Source organism: Chlorocebus sabaeus, chromosome 10, assembly GCF_047675955.1.
Source record: "Chlorocebus sabaeus isolate Y175 chromosome 10, mChlSab1.0.hap1, whole genome shotgun sequence".
NCBI classification, from domain to species: Eukaryota; Metazoa; Chordata; class Mammalia; order Primates; family Cercopithecidae; genus Chlorocebus; species Chlorocebus sabaeus.
Genome location: NC_132913.1, coordinates 56,474,621 through 56,489,873, shown reverse-complemented (window position 1 = coordinate 56,489,873; position 15,253 = coordinate 56,474,621). Strand labels below are relative to the sequence as shown.

The 15,253-nt window shown below is 38.8% G+C and overlaps 1 protein-coding gene across 1 annotated transcript in view; it reads left to right on the top strand.

Annotated features, from left to right (window-relative positions):
• The window catches only part of LRP2 (LDL receptor related protein 2), a 220,105-nt gene that overhangs the window by 185,330 nt on the left and 19,522 nt on the right, over positions 1-15,253 (top strand). Inside the window, exons 63-68 of the mRNA XM_073019794.1 lie at positions 1,708-1,836; positions 6,309-6,440; positions 7,404-7,535; positions 9,511-9,654; positions 11,141-11,306; positions 13,054-13,182. Of these exons, the coding sequence (XP_072875895.1) occupies positions 1,708-1,836; positions 6,309-6,440; positions 7,404-7,535; positions 9,511-9,654; positions 11,141-11,306; positions 13,054-13,182 (832 nt within the window). The remainder of the gene's footprint in view (positions 1-1,707; positions 1,837-6,308; positions 6,441-7,403; positions 7,536-9,510; positions 9,655-11,140; positions 11,307-13,053; positions 13,183-15,253) is intronic.

The window sequence follows — 15,253 nt, the reverse complement described above, 5'->3', positions numbered from 1 at the left end:
GTTCCAGATGTGGTTCCTCTTGGTTGGGAGACCCATAAACTAATAAACAATTGGTGCCATCTGTGCCCGATAGGTAGCGGCGGAACAGGGGCAACGCAATAGAAATAAACACTCCCATGGGAAAGAAAGAATTAGAGAGTCGTGGCAGTCACCAACCTATAGCAATTCTGAAGTCCCACTAGGCTAGGATGACACATGTTGGTACAGGACAGTCCTGATTCATGTCTGCTGCCCCAGTGGAACTATGAATAGTACCACCTTCACTTTCAAAAGCACACTGGCTTGGAAAGGAGAGTAAATCACATAGTCACTCTGGGCAGACATTGTAAAGGTCCCTTCTTTGGGGAGTGGAGGGTATTTATTGATTAGCTCATGCCTCTGCTCTGGCAGGAGCTCCTGTGTCAAAATGTCTCTCATTGTTTCTGACTCTACCCTTTGAGAGTTTTTCTTTGTCTATTTTCCTCTTCAAATGAAGAGGGAAGGGGAAATATGCTCCCATTAGGACCCACACAGCTTTCTCACTCCACTTCTTGCTTATAGAAGGCCGGGAGCCCAATAGTTTTTTGTTTTGTTTTGTTTTGTTTTGTTTTTCAAGTCTCAAACAGTCATAGCATTTTGGTTTATTTGGTTATATCTTGCTCTCAGAAACCTACCAGGCATTTGATCTGTTTGCTTCTAGCCTGTTCTAAAAGTTAGTAACCTGACCTAGTGCTCTTTTTGAGCCATAGTTCTCAAATCTGCTTTTTTCTTTGCTTTCTTTCCCTCATATAGTTCTGTCTGAACTTATTGTCACTTACATCCAATCCATGTAGAAAAATAGATGGGCAGTCATTTTATCCAATGAGGAGGTTTTATTGGGCCTTCATGTCTCAAAGCCTTTTAAACTTCAGACTTTTATTGTTTGGGATGTAGATACAGTTGACTTTTCTCACACAGCAAATTTCTGGGCTTTATTTTATTTCTGCTTGTAAGTTAACCAGTTCTTCCCTTAGCTTCTCTCTTTCTTATACTATCTTGCCAAACTCAGGAATGGCAATCAATGCACATTACTAACATTCTATCTTCTAACCTCACTCCATGATTGACAGGTTCAGTAAGCATGTGATCTGCCTTCCAGTTTTTCTGAGGCAATAGCTTTATCAAATGCTTTGACTTTGCATAACATGATCTCCATCTTTCCTGCTTCCACTATCAGTGTCCTTGTTGCTTGCCTCCTGACTGTTAATCCAATGCCAAATATTTTTTGTTTTTGTTGTGGAAGTACTCTATTTCCCTTATCACTCTATGTTATTTGGAGCAATTCATACTAGCTATTGCAACCAACAGATCCTAAAGTCTCAGGGGTGCAACATAATGAAGCCTTATTGAGCACTCATATAAAGGCCAACACTGGTTCCACAGCCAGCCTGCATCTTGCAGCTGTGCTGCCTGGAACGCATGGCTTCCAAGGTTGTTGCAGTAGCACAGGAGACATGGAGGAGGCACGTGCGCTTTTCATTGCTTCAGCCCAGTAGTGACACATGGCACCTCCAACTGACAGTACATTGGCTAGAACTGGTCACATGGTCCTAACCCACCTGCAAGGGAGACTGGGAAATGTAGGGAAGCACTCGTTTATTTGGTAAGCACAAACTGCCTCTGTCATAGAAGGAAGTATCTTGCTTCACAAAAGAAAAAGTTTTGATTTTAATTTGTTCTTACATACAGGTAGAAAACCAACCCCTAAACCTTGTACGGAATATGAATATAAGTGTGGCAATGGACATTGCATTCCACACGACAATGTGTGTGATGATGCGGATGACTGTGGTGATTGGTCTGATGAACTGGGTTGCAGTAAGTAAAAAAATCTTAAGCCAAATGCAGTATCCTTGGTACTTGAAAAAGCTTCTGAGGGTGTTTGAGCAAGAAGGGAATGCCACAGGGGACCTGGGAAGGGACATTTATTTTTATTTTTAAAGTTGAGGGAGTGGCTGGGTGCAATGGCTCATGCCTGTAACCCCAATACTTTGGGAGGCCGAGGCAGACAGATCACTTGAGCCCAGGAGTTCAAGAACAGCCTGGGCAGCATGGCGAAACTCTGTCTTAACAAAGTACATAAAAATTTGCTGGGTGTAGTGGTGCACACCTCTAGTACCAGATACTCGAGAGGATAAGGTGGAAGGATGGCTTGAGTGCAGGCAGGGGCTGCAGTGAGCTGTGATTGTGCCACTGTACTCCAGCCTGGGCAATAAAGCGAGACCTTGTCTCAAAACAAATGAACAAACAAACAAAAAGAAAGGAAGTAGAGGAAGCACTTTGTGTAGGAAAAGGATGATGAACATAACCAAGGAACAATTCTAGCTCAATGTTTTGATGGAAATGTTAGACTGACATGTTACTAAGTCACACCTTTGTAGTCTAGTCCATTTATGACTCACATAGTGCTTTCACATATGTTACTTAATGTGTTACTCAAGTTAGTCCCATTGAGTTGCTTTTATTGTCTATGTAATAGAGCTCAGAGAGCTTAAGTAACTTGCTTGAGGTCACACAGAATGGCAGAGGCAGAATTGGAGCAGTCATGTGAGTCCAGGTTAGGAGGGCTGGCCTCTGGACCTCTGCCACTAGCGGTACCACTTTGGGCACATACTGACCTCTCCAGTCTTTGGTTTCCTCACAGGAAAAAGGAGGCCGTTCTTCAAACTCTAGGAGCCTGTGGCTTAGTCATCCTAGTGAGCTCCATGTGCTTTCAACTTCTTGGGCTCTAACTGACTTTTTTCTGAGGCATCCAAAGGATTTTCTATCAATTTTTCTCCTGCATGAGTTACAAAGGGGTGTGAATAACCAGCCACATTGAGTTGGCTTGCCATTTATTTCACGTACATTTTCTGTGGGACTTGGAGTTATTGACAGAATTAAGTGACTTGATTAAATATTTTAAAAGCTGAACATGATAGAATTCGCAAAACTGAATGGCAAGTTTGGGTTCTAACTCCCAGAGACTGATAGGTGAGCAGTTCCAGGAGTTTGGAGCACTTCCAAGTTGGACTTGAGTCCAATAGTCAAACATTGGTTTCTCTTTCAGTTGCCTGTGCCAGTTAAAAGGCTTAAAATAGACTACAGTACTTTCTTTTCAAATGGCATTTAATTAGTAGCAGGGTTTTTTTTTTGTTTTAAACGAAATAAGTAGCACAAACATTAATTCAGGTATGGAAGCAGCTTCTCTTTTCAGATATTAAGTGGATATGTGATATGGAATTCAGTCTTATTTCTCTGGACTAATAATTTGAGGCATAGAATTCTCTTTTAAAATACTAGTTCTTCGGTGCTGTTAATTTATTTACCTTTCTTTTTTTCTCCTTCCTTCTCTCCTTCCTCCTCTTCTCCTTCTTCTTCTTCTGTCTCCTCCTCCTCCTTCCTCTTCTTCTTCTCCAAAAGCATCACTGAAGTGTTTGAGACACATTGTTCGATGTTTTAAAATTGAAGGTGTACAACATGACATTTTGATATACTTATATATAGTGATGTGTTATAGTCAGGCAAATTAACATATCTGTTGCCTCACATAGTTATCTTTAAAAAAATATTTTTGTAGTAAGAGCACCTAAAATCTACTCTCTTGGCAAATTTTTGGGGATGAAAATACATTAGCATTTTTTCTAGCACCATTCAGGTATAAAGGAAAGAAGTTAACCTCAGGTTGCAAATATTATTTATGTGGTCATAAAGATAGATTGACTTGCTGTTTCTCTGGTAGTTCTTATTTCTTCTTCATAAAATGGAAAGTAAGGTATTTCTTTTATAAATAGAGTGCCATATGTTTGGGTTTGGGGAAATCAGTTATATGTGTTAAAATGGTGATCATTTTTCAAATGCAAACAATGATAAGAAAGCCGTCACATTTTAGGAAGAATCCTACAGTGTCATGTGGTTTCTGCTCTTGTTAAGGACTCTTGCTTCACAAAAGCATGACTCATTCAGTGGATCACTTGCTCCAGAAATTCTTGACTCCTGGGATCCCTAATCCCTTTATAGATTTCAGAACTGGGGGGAAATTACAAAGTCTAGTGATACATGGGAGACCCATGGAGGTTATGTGACTGGCTCCATGATATACAAGTTAATAAACATAGGTCAGATTCATTTAGCAATGTAGAGGGGATATCACTGCTAACCTCACAGAAATTTAAAAGTAAGGAAATACTATGACAAATTTTATGGCGATAAATTAAACAACTTACATGAAGTGAAAAAATTCTTAGAAAGACACAAAACTCTGAAAATGGCTCATGAAAAAAATAGAAAATCTAAATAGATGTTTTAGCAATGTACAGTTGTTAGGAGCTCCTATAATAAAGGCTAGGATCTTTATTATAAGACTTTCATGTGTACAGTTTTGAAATCTGCACTCCAAGGGCAGCATTCCATTGAATTTCATTGTACTTTATTTTGGTTATTTTTCTTTTTGAAACTCAGTGTTTTTAATCTACTCAGACCACATATACTGATATGGTCATTTACCCTAAAGGACTCTCAGAGTGATTAAGTTCACTTCATTGCGTACTATAGAAGACAGATAGATATAAATCTATTTTTATTTGAAAGAATTGAACCAGGAGATACCACAATCTCTTACTCAGAAGCCTATGACCAGGAGACTTTTTATTTGAGAGGTAGATGAAGCTTAAATCTTTAATGGAGATAACCACTGCCTCTCTTTCCCCCATTATCACTTACTATCTATGTTCATCTTCACCAATTTTTCTGTAAGACCTAGGTTTGGGGATAGATGGAGGATAAAAGAAGCAAACTGATAAGAATGACAAGGATGAAAGCCAGATGGCTTGGATAGATATTGGTAGAGACAAGCTCTTGGGGCAATGATGAGCAATGAAGTGTTAGGGTGGAGTGTGAGCTGTTAAAAGTCTGTCCTGGAACATCTGGATCAGAATAACAAGGATCATTTATATGGGCTCTAGAAAAATAAACTATGAGTTTTTTTTTTTTTTTTTTTTTTTTTACTGTGAAAGTTCAATAATAATCAAAAGTAAAAAGCATTTGAATCCCATCACTAAAAGAGAACTAACCTTTAAAGTTTGTGTACTTTTGCTATCTTTTTTTTTGCACTTGTATATGTAAGAAATATTTCTTAGCATTTTTAAAAATTAAGAAATATTCTATACTAAATGGAGTTTTTTGGTCTTTTTCTCAATTTATTATAGATATTTCCCATATCAAAGTATCATTTGAAACCATAAATTTTAATAATCACATAGCAATTCATCATATAGATAATCATAACTTATTGCTTCTAAGATGTATTTTTTTATATTTTAACATCTTTGAAACCAAGATATATATCTTACAATTAATAACATGTCAGTGTAAGTTCCAGACATATTCTATTTTAGTGTTACATAAAGTAATGGTGCATCAGTAATGTCTTAGTTTAAAGTATACTATAAAATAATTTATTCCCTATCACTGAACATACATTCAAATTGTTTTCAAATGTTATTATAAATATTGTTATAATCCTTAAACATAAATTATACTGCATATTTTATTCCTTTTCAAGGGAAAATTCATTAACATGGAGTAACTGGGTAAAAGAGTATGACTATTTTTAAAGGCCTTGATGCATACATGCATAGTACAAAATTTCTTTCCTTGTGTACTAATTTGTGGCTGTAAGAGCAGTTGTATGACTTAGAACTCTATGTATTTTACTGCACCCTGGTCAACACTTGATATACACGTATATATTTGTGTGTGGGTGTGTGTATATACATATATAATCAATTGGTCAATGTTAGGCAAATTATAGTCTTCTTAAAATTTTATAATTTCCTCCTATTTGTAATTTTGTTCTAATCTATATGTATCCATGTCTTTATTTATTTATTTATTTATGTCTACTATCTATCTCTCTATCGATCTATCATCTATCTCTCTATCTATCTGTCAATCTATATGCAATAGGATTAAAGATAGTAGAGCAGGTGGTAACAGCTATGGAGTGTCAGGCTTCATAGTTCTGGAGTCCAAAATTGAATGCTCTGAGGATGAGCCTGGGAGTGCTGCATATAATGTGAAAATTGCCTCAAGGTTTTAACATTATATGCATTTATCTAAACGGTATTCAGGCCACAATCAGAAATAGGAATCCAGACTCCCCCAGTGCCCTCTGTCCTCTCAAAGTCTTATGGAAAGGGGTCATCTCAAGATGTCCTATAGTTGGTTACTAGTAGGTGCTCCTTTTGATACACCGCTTGACTGTTATTTGTGGCTGATCTGGTTTGTAATGCTGGGATTTTGTTTCTCAGATAAAGGAAAAGAAAGAACATGTGCTGAAAATATATGCGAGCAAAACTGTACCCAATTAAATGAAGGAGGATTTATCTGCTCCTGTACAGCTGGGTTCGAAACCAATGTTTTTGACAGAACCTCCTGTCTAGGTAGAGTATATTTTTTCCAATTCCTGTTTAGGTGAACTTTACATTTAAGGTTCTCCACCACTCCCCTTTATTAAATAAATCACTACTTAATTCCCTTAATGGTACCATACTCATGGTTTCGTGGTTCTAGGTCATTGAACTACTCAAGAATTGCTTTCCCCCGCCTGTATGCATGCTATCTGACCAGTGCCTACCTAAGTGCTTGTCAGATACTGTGTGCTCAGTAGAGTCTGTGGAATTGATATGAATGATGAAGGCCTTGGTGATGATGGCTGTTTATTGCACCACTGTGTGAAATCAAAGTTTTTTTAAAAAACAAACTAGGCTTACTTTCTTCATTGTAAGTCAAACAACCAGCACATATTTATACACACCTACTTATGCCAGACATAGATGAGTTGTAAGGTGTGAGGTTAGAAGATAGCTTATCAAGATGGTGAGTGATAACTGTGATTTTAGATGCCTTTTAGTATTTTAATTTACTGTTTCTAATTCATGGTATGTCATAGTCAGAAGATTGTAAGAGCTCCTTTTGGACCTGAAGCTTAAGAACTCAATTGAAAAACCAAATCAATGACTCCTGTTCCTGAAGCTGGTTAGCAGAAGTGAAGGGACACCGAACAGTACAACACAACATATGCCTTCTGAAAGGGAAAATGTGCTCTGCTATTGCAGAGTCATAGAGTTTAAATCCTGTCTCCATTGCTTATCAGCTTTGGGACTGTGGGCTTAATCATCCATACTTCTTAAAGTCTTTTGGCAAGATTAAACAAGGAAAATATTTGGAAAGCATGTGAAACAGTATCTGAAACTTAGTGTTTCACAAATGTTTGTATCATTGCTTGTTTTCATCTGTATCCTTCTCAGTCCTCATTCCTAGTGAATATGGATTTAAACAGAAGCAAGGTCTCTAAGGAATGGATGGGAGCAGATGTTGCATATTTGGTTTTATTTTGCCTACAGATATCAATGAGTGTGAGCAATTTGGGACTTGTCCCCAGCACTGCAGAAATACCAAAGGAAGTTATGAGTGTGTCTGTGCTGATGGCTTCACGTCTATGAGTGACCACCCTGGAAAACGATGTGCCGCTGAGGGTATGATGAGTTCATGTCAGGATTAATTGACTTTTGGGGGAAGTAAATACTGCTGAGTACACTATACGAGGAAAGAAACTTTAGATTCTCAGAGTTTTTCTTTTCTTTTTTTTTGAGACGGAGTCTCGCTCTGTCGCCCAGGCTGGAGTGCAGTGGCCGGATCTCAGCTCACTGCAAGCTCCGCCTCCCAGGTTCACGCCATTCTCCTGCCTCAGCCACCCGAGTAGCTGGGACTACAGGCGCCCGCCACCTCGCCCGGCTAGTTTTTTGTATTTTTTAGTAAAGACGGGGTTTCACCGGGTTAGCCAGGATGGTCTTGATCTCCTGACCTCGTGATCCGCCCGTCTCGGCCTCCCAAAGTGCTGGGATTACAGGCTTGAGCCACCGCGCCCGGCTCTTTTTTTGTTTTTAACTCGCCAGCTGCTTCTCTTCTAACACCTCTTTAGTCGCTCCTTCTTTGCTCTCCTCCCCTGCCAGCTTAAAACAATAGCTACATCCCCAAACAAATACGCATCAGTTCAAACAAGAGCCAGGTGTTACTTATAATGGATTTAGCCTCTCGTCCACCTTTATAAATACTTCAAAAAGTGGACAAGATGTCATCTTTCTTAAGGCTGAAACAACAACAAAATCTTGCCTGTGGGACGGTCATCAATAGAAAGAAAGTAACAAGGCCCTCAAGCCACCACTCCAATGAGAATAAGATTTGAGTCCCAATAGTCCAAGAAGGCTCATGAACTGGGGCAAATCAAGGATACTCTGCTGACATATCCATTTTGTATTGTTCATGGACTACTGATCACGGGCAGAAAGGAGTCTAGCACAGTCATAACTTCAATCATGAGTTTTACATTTTAAGTTGATGCCAGTATCTGACAATCGGGCCTGATAAAAACAGAGAAAGAATGTAAGTCAGAAGTATTATACTCCAAATTCCAGAGGCCTGATCTAAATCATCATGTCCTAGCTAAGAGGCATGGGTCTTTATTTTGAATTTGAAGTTTGTACTAGAGTTTAAGGAACTTGTTAAGAAAATAGCACTTTATTTTGTAAATTAAGAGTAAATGGCCAAAATGGCTGTTCAATTTCTTCATACAAATTGAGCTTTTAAAGCATACATTTGACTAGCATACTTAAATATTTTACCCTCAAAACACTCTTGACAGTGAATGAAAACCAGAATGAAAGCATTTGAACAGTTGGTCTCTAATTAAGCAGCAAATTTTTAAATGTTTAAATCTTTTAACTAAGGACATGACTGAAACAAATTGGAGTATTCTTATAAAACATAATGTCAAGATAGAGGAAATATATAAAATGAACTTCTAAAAGTTACTTAAATTGGATTCAATTGACATTATGCAAGTAAATTAAACTTAAAAAATTCTAGACAGTGCATCTTGGGATGAGTCAACATTAAGTAGCTACTTTAGGTTAAAAAAATTAAATCAAGGACAAGTCAGGTTTATTTTTTCATTAACTAGGAGCTAAATTGGGTCATAGAGCTGATTACCTGCTAAAAAGAATCATAAAATCTGTCAGGAAAGCATAAGGAATGAGACTTTTCTGGTAAACTTTTAGTAAGATTATAAAAGTATTTCTTCTGTGAGATAGAATGTCTGCAGTCTTGTCTGTTTTGATGTCAGTAAATAAAAACAATTCAGTGAAAATGAGGAGTCTACGTAGGGTTCTCAGTCTAGCTTTGTTCCAAACTACCACTGAGTACAAAGAATAAAGAACTGATAATGTCCCTAAGAGACATATTAGCGTTCCACTTGAAGTGGAGATGAAAATGTCAACTCATGGATTTTGTAACCCAGTTGGATAGTCAACTTTATTGATTAACAGAGATAGTCAGATTCCTATAGAAACTCATGTTCTTTAAAAAAGGGGCAGGTACATACTGTGCATTTTATATCATACTTTAAGGAAAGTATAATTCAAACAGATAAAGTAGCCCTTTGTTTGTTTACAGGTAGCTCTCCTTTGTTGCTACTGCCTGACAATGTCCGAATTCGAAAATATAATCTCTCATCTGAGAGGTTCTCAGAGTATCTTCAAGATGAGGAATATATCCAAGCTGTTGATTATGATTGGGATCCCGAGGACATAGGCCTCAGTGAGTATAAACTTTGGCATCTTTCACTGATATTAAGTGACTTTATAGAATTTTAAGGTGTTGACTTTTAAAGAATTTATTGTTTAATGAGTGAATTTTGTTGCATTAGTGGAAGAGGATACTCTTCCAACCCAGCATGCTCCTGATGACTTAGTGTGGCCTTGAATCCCAGCCAATCTTTCCTGATTTCTTTCCAAAACTCTTCCCATCACTGGGGTTTATCCTTTCTGGACCATCTCACATCTCCTTGTATTTTGAAATTTCCTTGTCCTTGATACTGCAGATCTTGTTCCTTCCTACCATTGTACACCTTGAAAATGTCTTCCCAGACCTCAAAGACCCAGTTTAATGTCACCACCTCTGTGACAACTTCTATCACTCCTCCTGGCAGAGTTCTATGATTGCTCACCATGAACCTATGTCATTTTATGGCACACGTTACTCTAAGTTATATAGCTAGTTGACCACATAATATCTTTCTATCCTCTATACATCTGCTTTCTGGGGACAAAGACTGAATCTAACTTATCTCTAAATGCCTAGCATCTGACCCAACATCTAGTACACTCTATGTGGTAGGTAATCAAAAAATTTAGTTGAATGAAGGAAAAAGGTGAATAATGCTTATTATTGAATCTCTCATGGCTCTATCTGGTGTTGGGGGAGATGATAGTAGGGTAGGAGTCAGAAAACTTGTCTTCTATGCCTGTAAACTTATCTTTTATGCTGGTCCCCCTTATCTACTAGCTTTATGATCCTAAATAATTGTAACGATTCTCTGAATCTCAATTTTTTATCTACAAAATCAAAGTAGTAATCTTGTTCTGCCTGCCTACCTCTGAGAGTTGTTTTGAAGATTGAATGAGATGAAAGGCTTTGAAAACTATTAATAACTATGTCAATATAGAATTTATTATTGTTGTATTTTCACACATATTCATGCAATACAATACACTTTTCAAGAATGGTGCATACCTAGGAAAGCAGCGGGTGTCCAGTGCATGCCTCTACAGTCACAGTCTTCCTATGCTTTTAACATGCCTGCTGTCCACCATCCTTCTGTCTGTACATAAAATAGGACTTCTCATTGACATGGCTTCTTTATTGCCTCTGATCTTGAGTATACTTTCACATTCTCAACAGCCTGCCCTGGTTTATCTCTATACATTCTGTTTTGGAAACTAGAACTTGATCCTAATAAAAGTAAATAAGCACTTTGTTGAAATATGTTTAAATGAATCACCTTTAAATAGAGATGACTAAATCTCACTAAGTTCTCAGTTGAAGCATTTGTAGCTCATAGCTCAAGTTTGATGGGTTTTAAGGTTTGATTATACAGATGTTATTGAATTACTCATATTATAACAATAGTGAGGAGGGAGATAGATATGTCAATAAATGAACACTGCTTCACTTGATTAGACTCCAGCTCTTCCATTACTTGATGCTCTTGATATGAAACTGACCTGTGTGTCTTCCTCTGTAGGTGTTGTGTATTACACCGTGCGAGGGGAGGGCTCTAGGTTCGGTGCTATCAAACGTGCCTACATCCCCAACTTTGAATCCGGCCACAATAATCTTGTGCAGGAAGTTGACCTGAAACTGAAATATGTAATGCAGCCAGATGGAATAGCAGTGGACTGGGTTGGAAGGTAAATTTGCCATACATTCCCCCCTTACCTGTTCTGTTTTCCTGGTTAGAGTTCTCTACTGCTCACCATGGCCCATGAGTGAGGCTGGGTCTGGATATGGGTACACTCAGCCATGGGTGCAGCTGGGCAATGGTTGGGCTTGCTGAAGCCCCAGCAACTGCCTCCACTTATCCCAGCATGTCATGGAGACATTATCATATCCTGTATTCTTTGTGAGCCATGAAAAAAATTGGGAAAGCACCCAGGTCAAGATTCACTATATATCTAGGATAGCATTCTTGCCAACAGAGTTCTGGATTCCAAAATTAACTTTCAGTATGGCAACACTGTTCATTTTGTGAAGAAATGGGACAGCCTCACAATTCACCCAGCAAAGCAGTTGAGATGAAACATTTTTTCTATGGTAGTTATCTTGGGGATGAACAATCCACCTCTTGTGTTTTTAGCAGGCTTGTAGTTAAAACAGATCGGAAATTTGACTTTCCTGTTTAGTCTTTGGAATTGAGTTAATAGAGGTGTCAGTCTCTCCTGTTCTTCTAGACCTAGTAGCCCAGGGACCAGAGTCACACATTTTGGATGGTTTTTAAGTAGAACCTTAAGTAGGGTTATCATGAGGTAGGTGTGTGAGGTAAAAACAGATGTGGAGAAGTTAGTAAGCTCCTTCTTCGGGGAAGAGGTTTGCACTGACTTACATTGGTGGGATAATGATTCCTTGAAAATGAACTAACAACATAAACATGTTTGATGGGGAAGGTTCAGGGGTCACTTGCCTCTTGGAGAATGGAGAGTTATTTTCAGTGTAAATTCTTTTTCACCTTTTAAAAAATGTGGCTGGTGTTCCTGGAAGACTTGAGCATCTTTGAAGAAGTTAATTGGGTCCTACTGTGCCTGCAGGCTAACAGGAGACTCATTTCAGCAATTTTGGTCAAGAAACAGGGCCTTAGAGAACTGTTGCTAGAGTCAGGAACTCAAAACTCCAGACATTAACACTCTCTTTTGAAAACCAACCAGGGAATGGCAGATCTGTCTTCTTGTTTGAAGTTTTACCTCTTTCTCAGCCTTAATGAATAAGAGAATTAAGAAAGTGGTGGAACTTTTTCTGCTTGTAAGAGACTGAGACCTGCAGCCTCAGGAGTGGAAATAAGGCAGGACAGTCTTGTTGAGTTTGTTATTTTGAAAGGCTGTTTCCACTCATCTTTGAGCTGACACCAGGTTCCTATTGATTCTAACGGGGCTCTTTCCTGAGGAGGAAATAGACTCATGGGCAGTCAGAGTTAAGGCACCAGCTCCACGGTGCCTTATGACTTCTACCTAGAAGCCCATGTCTCATAATAACGCCAGTCAGAGGCCAGTCTGACTGCTGGGTCTACGGTAGTTATCTTGGGGATGAACAATCCACATCTTGTGTTTTTAGCAGGCTTGCAGTTAAAACAGATTGGAAATTTGACTTTCCTGTTTAGTCTTTGGAATTGAGTTAATTCCATTGCGGATCCTGCGTGATTCAGGTGCTTTGGCTGTTGAGGGCAGGGGTCCCCTCAATTCCTTACTCTTCCAAGTGTAACCTGCCAAAGATGTCCCCTTGGCTGGAGTTCCCCAAGAGAGGGGGACTATGGTCTGATGATAGGTATCTGAGCAGCTCTCTCACCAGCCAGAACTTTCAAATGAAATGCTCTCATCTTCACACCTCTTACCCAGTAATGATTACTCTAGGCTTTGCGGTTGTTTAACTTTGTCCATCTGAATTCAGGCATATTTACTGGTCAGATGTCAAGAATAAACGCGTTGAGGTGGCTAAACTTGATGGAAGGTACAGAAAGTGGCTGATTTCCACTGACCTGGATCAACCAGCTGCAATTGCTGTGAATCCCAAACTAGGGTAAGTACTTGGATAAGTCTTCAGTGTTCTAGATATTTCTCCCTGGATTCTCATCATATTCCATGTTTCTTATAATGTTTTTTCCTAGTTATACTGAAATTGTCCTTCAGGTTTTTGGGAGGAGCGTCTATGACTGTTTCAAGAATTATAACATGCCCTTGAGATCACATAGGACCAACCATTTCTGATCAGGAAATTCCTTTGAGAACACATCTGAGAATCTTTCTGGTTACGTGGATTCCTTGCCAAATTAGAGCTCTGAACTCGAAAGTTCTTTGTGGATTTAACTGTTTTAAATGAAGGTTTCAGCAGAATTGTTTTTCCTTTCATTTAGATGTTTTAAAGTAACTCATTCATTGAAATTCAGCTAGGGATTTGGTCATGTTTAATTAAAAAATTAAACATTTATATCCAAAATATATAAATATTTAAAATGACACATGTATAAATATGTATTATTCATTTGTAGAAATGTTCCAATTTGCAGTTTATCTGTAAATCATCTCAGTGTAAATGAGAACAAGTTTTGTTATTTTTCTCTACATATCAAGACATTTATTTGAATAATCACTAAGCTGAAATGACTTGGGATTTACATATTACCTACATATTTAGCTTCAGAATAGTGACACTTTAAAAAAGTTTTTTGAATAACCCCACATAATGTTCCTACTTGGGCAGGACCAGTCTAGCCCTTTGTAGATATGCCAGTATTTGTAAGTAGAGCACTATGAGCTGTTACTACTTTGATTCTGTTCTATTCGTATGTTAAATCATACCCTTAGAAACTCAGCAATGAAATATGAAAAATACTTGACTGATAAGATTAACCTGTAATGAGGACTCATCCTCAACATTAGTCATTGCTGCTTATGTCTTATCTACACAATATCGAAGGAGCAAAGAGATGCAGTGTGTTCTATGGTGTGAATGATGTGACTGTTTCCAATGTTTTCCTCTGTAACTAATGTTTAAATTCATCTGATATTATGATCATACTCTGATATCCCTCATAGAAATTCTTTTTTTTTGGAGATGGAGTCTTGCTCTGTTGCCCAGGGTGGAGTGCAGTAGCCTGATCTCAGCTCACTGCAACTTCTGCCTCCCAGATTCAAGTGATTCTCCTGGCAGCTGGGATTATAGGCACCCACCACCACACCTGGCTAATTTTTGTATTTTCAGTAGAGATAGGGTTTCACCATGTTGGGCAGCCTGGTCTCAAACTCCTGACCTCAGGTGATCCACCTGCCTCGGCCTCCCAAAGTGCTGCGATTACATGCATGAGCCACTGCACCTGGCCAGAAATTCTTTTTTTTTTTTTTTTTTTTTGAGACAGAGTCTCGCCCTGTCGCCCAGGCTGGAGTGCAGTGGCCGGATCTCAGCTCACTGCAAGCTCCGCCTCCCGGGTTCACGCCATTCTCCTGCCTCAGCCTCCCGAGTAGCTGGGACTACAGGCGCCCGCCACCTCGCCCAGCTAGTTTTTTGTATTTTTTAGTAGAGACGGGGTTTCACCGTGTTAGCCAGGATGGTCTCGATCTCCTGACCTCGTGATCCACCCGTCTCGACCTCCCAAAGTGCTGAGATTACAGGCTTGAGCCACCGCGCCCGGCCTAGAAATTCTTATTTTTGTCTTTGTAATTCCTTTCTCTCTAGAATGGCTCAGTGTAGTCCTGGGAGGGATAGGAAGTAAGAAAGGAGTGAGAAAGGGTTTCACTGCCTAAGGCCTCCAGACTCAACCTACAACCTCCTCATTTCATGATCCATTTGAAAGGTTCATTATCCATAAGTTTTATAAGCATAAGCATATATGATATGTTAAAGCTTCTTACAGCTTCTGTGGTATCAGATCTGCCAGTGGGTCCAAAGGACGATGAAGATGATAACTACTGATAATGCCACTGACAGTAATGAAAAGTGCCAACATTTATTATATTCTTGCTGTGTGTCAGCTACTCTAAGTGTCCTACATATATAAACTCATTTGAATCGTACAAAGGACCTATAAATTTGTCATAGGTTTCTATCCCTTATTTACATAGATGGGTAAAATAACACCATGCTCCTTTAGTCA